The sequence below is a fragment of the Archocentrus centrarchus genome, chromosome 7 (genome assembly GCF_007364275.1).
Source record: "Archocentrus centrarchus isolate MPI-CPG fArcCen1 chromosome 7, fArcCen1, whole genome shotgun sequence".
NCBI classification, from domain to species: Eukaryota; Metazoa; Chordata; class Actinopteri; order Cichliformes; family Cichlidae; genus Archocentrus; species Archocentrus centrarchus.
Genome location: NC_044352.1, coordinates 13,736,126 through 13,744,572, shown reverse-complemented (window position 1 = coordinate 13,744,572; position 8,447 = coordinate 13,736,126). Strand labels below are relative to the sequence as shown.

The 8,447-nt window shown below is 39.9% G+C and overlaps 1 protein-coding gene across 1 annotated transcript; it reads left to right on the top strand.

Moving 5' to 3' along the window:
* Positions 1–2,215: 2,215 nt before the first annotated feature.
* On the top strand, positions 2,216–6,271 carry tnnc1a (troponin C type 1a (slow)). The gene is made up of 6 exons (XM_030733718.1): positions 2,216–2,337; positions 3,608–3,638; positions 3,927–4,073; positions 4,629–4,743; positions 5,275–5,411; positions 5,575–6,271. Exons 1-6 carry the CDS (start codon positions 2,314–2,316, stop codon positions 5,604–5,606), a joined length of 486 nt encoding a protein of 161 aa, XP_030589578.1. The 5' UTR covers positions 2,216–2,313; the 3' UTR covers positions 5,607–6,271.
* Positions 6,272–8,447: the final 2,176 nt, after the last annotated feature.

Here is an 8,447-nt window from a genome sequence, read left to right as displayed (position 1 = left end):
TAGTGCCCCCTGCAGAGCTGCTCATCACTCTTGGCACCCACCAGGCTGCACTCAGCTCCAAATGAATCTGTCTGGCTGACCATGTAGACTCATCAGTATGCTTTGGGTTTCAGCTGATTGACTCGATGCCACTGATGACGATTTATTTCTATTCTGAATCCCAACAGCAACTTACGACAGCGCAGGGTGTCTTGATTATGAAATTTTGACGTGCACACACAAAACGTATTTTGCCACATGCCTCCTCACAAACCTCCACACCTCCTCTTCACTCTGCCTTTCTTAGTGAATAAAAGCTCAAACTTTTCCATGTGGCTGGTTTGCATTGATGTCAGGAGAGCTGTGTCTTTATCTTTGTTAAGAGTGGGACATGTATGGTGTGAGCTCTCTCTCTCTCCATCTGAGTAACTGTATGATGCTTGTAAGCTGTGCCAGTCTCCATTAGCATCCCATTATAAACCAGCATGATCACTCCTCACTTAGAATGCCTGCCACAGCATGCTCTGTGTATGTGTGTGTGTGAGTGTGAGAGAGAGCTTGTTGTGAGGGCACGTGTGTGAACGTGTGTAAATCACACAGTCAAGTGATTGAGATGGCCTTGTTTCAAAAGAACATGGGGGGAAAAAAAGCTTCCAAAGGCTTGTGTCGTGCACAGTTCAATTTAAACGTGTCTGAAAGTGTGGTTTGTTTGACCCAGATTTCTCACCTACCCCTCTATTGATAAATTGGATATCCAGAGGCAGCCTTGTGCTACAATTTAATTGAGTTGATATGTAGTGAACAGCACCCTCTGCTGACTCAATCTGTAAGCTAGAAATTAGTTCTTATAACTGTGCATCTTTAAGAAGTCATCAGAAATTATGGATACATACAAAAATGATCATTCTGAACAATAAAACGGCAAATAAACTTTGTCTTTTCTCTTGCCCAAATAACAAAGTCAACAGAGCATTTTCTTTTCAGAGAGGCCAGCAAACCTGCTTGTTTCTGTATCTAACTGTGATGCAGTCCAACAAAAATGTGCACACATAGATCATAACTGGTTAAATTCTTCTTCAAACAAGAGTCTATGTGGTACATAATCAATGCAAGCATATCGCATGTGGTCAAAAAATAATTTCTTTTCACTTTAGTTGTGAAGGATTTTTTCTTTTCCCTAGTTTTGAGATACTGTTCTGTATGTTTAACCCAACACAGCAAGGGTGAATGTAATTTTGTTTCTGGCGCATACATCACTGAAAATGTATTATCAAAGTCTCTTTCCAGATACAGCAATCCTTTTATTCTGGATAATCCACACAGGACGCTTACAACAGGTTAATTGGTGATTTTTTTTTTTCAGAAAGCAGTTACAGCCTTTTCACATTAATGTCAGGGGATTAGAGAGAAACAGCAGCACCGGTTCGGGAAAGAGAAGTGGTCACTGAAATTTTTAATGTCGTCTTCAGTCTTGTGAACATCAGAAACAAGACCCCAGTCACTTTGACTGTATTTGATGATGGTAGAAACACAGAAATGATAACATATTATTTCTCATTTGGGGCACAGGACCTTTAATTTTTCCTTCCAACATGACAAGGTTGGGAGGTCATCAGTACAAAAGGTCATTTGCCTCAACTATTGGTGCAACTAATGGTTGCTTTTTCTGTTGGGGACTCCATGGCCACAATAGAATAGCTTATAAGAAGTCAGTGCTTTAATGGATATATCATTTCTTACTACTTTAAAAAGTACAATAACTCAACATGTCTACCATTAAAAAAGTAATGCACCCTCTGCGATCAGGTATTTAAGAAACACAGGAACAATCCTTTGTCCTCGTCTGCTTTGACTTCTTAGAGCTGCCTTCCTTCTCCTCTTCTTCCAGTCTTGGCCTTCACCCTCTTAGTTTCCCAATCTCCCCCATCCTACATGCAGACACACATGCACACATATACTCTCTGTGGTCCAGGTCTAGAGGAATGTTGAGTGTCTCTACCCCCCCTCCCCAGGAGATTAGGCTTCACCACGCTTGCCCCCCTCACTTCATTCCATTCCAAAGTGTGCCCCCTAAGAGCTGCCACATTTTTATCTGAGCCCGGTGATTGTGACAGATTTGCCAAATGACACACATACACGGACACACACATTTATGGACACACAAGGGGACACAAACAGAGGGGAGGTTGCTTTGTCCAGGGAGGGACCAGACAGTGCTAGGCTCCAGCTATAAAACCCTCAGAGGATGAGGCCAGAGTCCTGCCCTGAGCTGGACAGCACCTTCTTCCTTTGTGCCAGGACACTGTCAGGACAGGCAGCAGAAGAGCCTCCAACATGAACGACATCTACAAGGCAGCGGTATGTCCCTCTCAACATATACAGCTAATAAGAGTGAAGTTGACTTCCTCTGATGAAGTTGTTTTTTGGGGGCGTGCTCACCAAAACTCTGTGAGAACTAATCTAGTGTGAGAGTGATGTTATGTATCTTAAACAATAATCCTTACCATTTATTATTAGTGTGACATATGATCAATAATTTACAGTAAAGGGTGTTATTTTCTTATTTAAGTGGCTATTCTCTGAAAAATCTGTAGCACTTGTATGTTTATTTGTTGTATGAAAAAAATCCCATGTTTTTTTTAAAGCCAATATCTGACGTCACTCAAATAGTTAAGAAGTGCCTATGTTGCCTTCATTACTAGCTCAACACCAAGTATGTCTCTAGATTTCCTCCTACTTCGGTGCTATCAGAACTGATAAGAGCCACTCATAAGGTCACTGACAGGACACGTCCCTGGACCACAATCTGCTGCTTCATTCATGACTTCAAATGGAACAGTCTCACTTCACGTGGCTAATTTTGGCCAGTTGCTCAGATGCTTCTGTTTCAGTGGTTCTCTGGTGCCAGAGAAGAGCTTCAGGTTTAGATAAACCTCCCCATGGCTGAATTCCAGCATTATCTGTGAGCCTGATAGCTGTGTGGCTATTTATCCACCTTTGCATGGATAGCCCGCTGGCTCTCCTATCCACTCACAGTCCAGCAGAGAGATAATAAAAACACACAGGAATGTATCTTACATGTGTTTCCATTATTTTTTCTTTCACAGTGTCATTGCCAGAGGAATGTATATTTGAAAGTCTGTATACTGTATGCATGTGGTTAATTTACAGTGGACAACAGTCAATAACTCTTACATAAGCAGCTGTCTCCCTCTCTCATTCTTGGTAGCTTTTCCAGGATTACTGTTCCATTGTTGGGACAGATCCACAGCTATGCTAATTTAGAGCACTGTGTATTGTGTCCTTTATCTGTCGTTCCTGATCCTCTCTTCTGACTGTTTATTTTTAACTCCTCCTCTTACCAGCTCTCATATATGATATGTAGGTTCTGTGTTTTGTCAGGGATGGCCCAGTGTGCGGGACACCGTTGTTGGCTGAAAAGTTATCAAAAAGGAGCAGAGATAATATAGTCTGGATTTCTAGATATTTCTAGATATCTTAACCCAATTCAAGATATATTTGGAGATTTGTAAAATATGGAAAATTGCAGAATATCCCAAAAACCATGCTGACGATACATCAAATTTGCTAATGTCATGTTTTCTCCTTAAACCTTTCCCTTTTACAGGTTGAGCAGCTGACAGATGAACAGAAAAATGGTGCGTAAAACTATTCTCACAGAAAGCCTTCATATACAGTGCAAGTTGTCACTTTGAGCATGTCATCAAGTCAGCTTAAAATATGCTTTTAGATAGAGCTTTTACAGTTACAAATGCTGCTAGAAAAACCTATACAGTACCTATGCATCAACAGGGGTGCAACCATTAGTTGCACCTAGAGTTAAGACAAGTAACCTTTTATACTGATGACCAGGAATTCTTAACCATGTCCCACACCAAATGTGCTTCACTAGTTATTTTTGTGCGTGTACTGCTTTGCTGCTGCAGAGTTCAAGGCCGCCTTTGACATCTTCGTACAGGATGCAGAGGATGGCTGCATCAGCACCAAAGAGTTGGGGAAGGTAATGAGGATGTTAGGTCAGAACCCCACACCAGAGGAGCTGCAGGAGATGATTGACGAGGTGGATGAAGATGGTAAATCAAAACACTGCTGTGCTACAGAAAAAAAAAAAGCCCAAATAATTAGCTGTGGTTGATTCTCATTCCCACAGGTCAGCTGGCAAGTGTATCACAGGCACGTTTTTCAGACAAGCGTTGTTCAAGCCCTCTGAACTGAAAATGCTAGTCAGGGATCTTAAATACAACTAGATGTGTCAGGATGAATTAAAGGGAAATGCGTATCAGATGATTCGCATGTCATCTTGGATTTTCCATGTGATTTAATGATGAAATCTGAAAAGAGCATCTTGGTTTTGTTTGACGATAAAGCTGATAATTAAATTCTGCATTGTTAGACCATATACTGCAACTTGCGGGTGTGCCTGTTATAAATATGATGAATAAGATGATTTGAAAGTTAAAAAAAAAAAGCTTCAGTAACATATAATACACATTTGTAACTTAAATTAAGGTAGTATAACATAGCAATAATCCATTTGTTTACAGATTGTACTTTTAAGCTGATCGTCTGGTGCTTAAATAATGTGAAATTCCAGTTTAAGGATGTAATGAAGTGCATCGTGTGCACAGGGAGTGGCACGGTGGACTTTGACGAATTCTTAGTCATGATGGTGAGGTGCATGAAGGACGACAGCAAAGGGAAGTCAGAGGAAGAACTGGCAGAGCTGTTTCGAATGTTTGACAAGTAAGTTTCAAATTTAAACCTGTAGCTACTTTATTCTGCACTGAGAGCGGTTTATTAGCAGAAGTGTCATCACAAAAGAAATACTGTGCTCCACACTCACTGACAGACTTGGAAAAAAAAAATATCTCCCGCAAAAGGATGCTATCATCTGAACATTTCCACAGTCTAGTGAACAAATTGCTCTTCATCGTGTGGTTCCAGCAAAGTATGCTTCCCATGTGCAATTATGTGTACTGACAAAATGCCAAGTAGCTCTGCAGAGTACAGCATGTAGTTTGCTCCATAATCCTTTTTGACAGCTCCGAATATTTTAAACACCCACTCGGTGTAAGCCAGACACCTCGTCTGAGCATCAAAGAACAAACTTGCCATACTTTTTTTTTTCTCACAGTGGTGGTTCCCAGACACTTAAATTCCAGATATGATCACTCACACGCCAAATACAAGCTTGCTACCTCCCCCACTGCCAGCTGTAAAGCTTAATTAAAGTTTGTTATGTAAAAACAACATTTTATTCCTTTGATTCTGCAGGAACGCAGATGGTTATATTGACCTGGATGAGCTGAAAATGATGCTGGAATCTACAGGAGAGGCAATTACAGAGGATGACATCGAGGAACTGATGAAGGACGGGGACAAAAATAATGATGGAAAAATTGACTACGATGGTGAGGAGTTTGGACCAGTACTTGGTCCGATACTTTCTATAATCTTTATTATTCAAGACACACGTTCTCAGTGAGACATGTGCTTGATAAAGACATGTTGTGGTTTTATAGTGGTTTGTCTGAGGCTTAGCAATTTGTAACAATGACCTCCTTAATTTTACAGAGTTCTTGGAGTTCATGAAAGGGGTGGAGTAATCTGGTCAAAGAGAGAGTGATATTTTTGTATTTCTTTGCAACTCCTCCGCCATCTTGGAAAGCTGGAAGCCAAATTGGATGTAGTTCATAAAAACAATGGGACGACTTTGCAAGATTAGATCAAATATCATATTTCAAAGTTTCTGTATTTTTCTATCATGTCTCTTGCATTGTTGTAAATGCAGTTTGTGACAACTTTTGGTGCCCATGTATACTGAATTTTTGTAAATGCATCCAAAATACTTAAGTCTTTTTTGTTTTTTTTTTGTTTTTTTTTTACAGGGGCCAAATACTGCTCCCCATTTGGCTGCTTGAAATATTAATTCTGTATTTGTCTTCAGCTAAATTTTATCTCTAAAGTGCCCCACTGAGTTTACAAATCATTTTACTGAGAGGCTGATATTGTTTACCTGGGCAGAAAATGTGCAAAAAGCAGACCATATCCCTGAGTAAACACAGTTGTATAGCAATCTCTGCTAGACCAGTCATATTATTAGAACAATATACTGGAGCCAGGCTGCACTCATGTTATGATGTGCACAATGAATATATTTCTGTGTGTATAAAATGCCTTTAGGACCTTTTATTCCCCTATATTGCCCCAGGAACATCTGCAAGGTTGGCTTGAAATTTGCATTCATATAATAAAAAAGATGCATTTGTCAGTGTTTTCAATTTGTCAGTTTCTGAATAATTAATTCAGGCTCATCTTAATACTCACTTTAAGGACATGGCCTATATACTTGGGTCAGTGCTTTTGTTGTTTGTTGAGTTTTTCTAGTGTGCAAGACAGAGTTCTCCCAGTTATACTGGCGAACAAAGAACTGTTATTTATACTATTTAGCCTGACTGGTCTCCAGATTTTACAGGCTGATCACATGCTCGCCTCTCTGGCCTGCCCTGCTTTTAACAGATTAAAACAAAAACAACAACCCCCCCCCCCCCCCCCCCCCAAAAAAAAACAAACAAACAAACAAGGAGGACTGAAATTTTACTGTTGTCCTACCAAAATAAGAATCAATTTTGTGAGAGCCCGAGCTGTCTACTGTAAATTTTGAGTCATCTGTGACATTTTTACTCTGTAGTAGCTCGTGCCTGTGGTATGCAAACTATTCACATGGTCGCTTTGGAGGTATCTAGTTACACAGTCTATTGAGACAGGAGCTATTTATGTCTAATCATGTTAGTGCCCATGTTAGGGGATGTGCATTGACAGACACCAGTTGACAATCAGATGCCTCTGACCATAAAAGACTACAAAGAGGTAACTGATCTTTTTTAAATCCAGCTTTGATTCTGACATATGTATTGGTTCACTGAAATATTTGGATTATGAACATGATTTATTTTACATCAAGAAGCATTTATTTTTTCAGAATAATATTTGTTTGTAATTTTAGATTTCAGCTTCCGCCAGATTCAGTAGATCTCACCAAACAATCCTTAAAAAATGTCATTTCGTTGCTTCGTAAACCATCAGTTCCACACGAGCAGGATGCAGTTTTAGTAGCGCAGAAGTGTGTAGTTATCACTGTGGCCACTTGATGTCAGCAGGAAAACACATTCTTTATCTGTTTGTTTGGCTCAACTACAGCAAGCTGAAGATGAGAGATTTCATGGCACAGTTGCAGCCTTTCCAAAGTAAGATAATACCTTACAGTTGATGAAACACACAGACAAATACTTTTAGTTTTAAAATAAGGTTAGCATCCAGAGTTTGTGTTTTTAGTGGCTGACATTGCAAAGCAAAAAAAAACACCCAAAACAAACAGTATTCAAATAGCAGTAGGTTATTACAAGATCTGAAAAAATGTTTTATTGTGATTTGATACCAGCTGATAAATAAAATGTTCATTTCATCTATTTCCAATATGTATATATGCCATTTTGATAATTTTTTAAACTGTGTGTAAAACAGACCTTTTCTATCATTTTGCTTTTGGAAATGGGATCAAGTGCGTTTTGTGTGAGCATGTGACGTCAGTGGCCTGACTGATGACAGCATTCAAAGGCCCTCCTACCTCCCTCTGTCTCTTTCTGCATCCCTGGGGGTCCTGTTAACTCCATTATGCCCCCCATGGTTGTGTGAATACTTATCGGATTATAAACCCTAACAAGCAGCAAACCTCAACTGCCCTTCTAGATCAGTGTCAGCAGCCTGACAAAGATAGCACACCACATCAACTGAATAATCTACATTTATATACATTCCAGCTGCACTGACCAAAAAATACTGCATTAAAACTAAAGTGATGATCTCATGCGAAAAGATGTCACGTTAAAATTTGAGGTGCTAGTTTTTTATTGCACTGATTAGGCTGCTCTGCTGCCTGGGCTTTTCATATGCTTTAAACTGACGTTTGCAGCGTGGAACGAGATGAGTAGTGCGCTCTTTGCCATCAATGGGAGGCTGGGCAGCAGCAGAGCAGTGTGTGAATGAATCTGGGGTGTGGTGCACTATAGCAGTAAGTTGGGTGGAGAAGAGAAGCACTTACGTAAGACAGGCCTGATGATGACTCATGCCTGCTGTTATTAACACACACTGCAGTTATGAACCACCTTTGGTATTTTGGCCACATAAGCCGTCTCAGGACCTGTTTCCTCATTGGGTGAAATGTTCACACACACCTGTAACGATGGTTATTGAAAGTCATATAACTGACTTCATTCATTCATTCATAGAGAAAAAATGGGTTATTCCATTGGCTGAGAGTGAGTCAGGCAGACACAAAGCTTTATACAGTGAATTCTCAGAGAAACACATTGGTTTGCTGTTTTATTAATTTATGAATAATTTCTTCAAACCAACAGATCGCATAACAGTAAGGATACACCAGGAAA

Coding starts and splice junctions, on each gene's coding strand:
- tnnc1a (XM_030733718.1), top strand. CDS start 2,314: ATGAACGACATCTACAAGGCAGCG. Junction 3,639..3,926: donor GACAGATGAACAGAAAAATG/GTGCGTAAAACT, acceptor TTGCTGCTGCAG/AGTTCAAGGCCGCCTTTGAC. Junction 5,412..5,574: donor TGGAAAAATTGACTACGATG/GTGAGGAGTTTG, acceptor TTAATTTTACAG/AGTTCTTGGAGTTCATGAAA.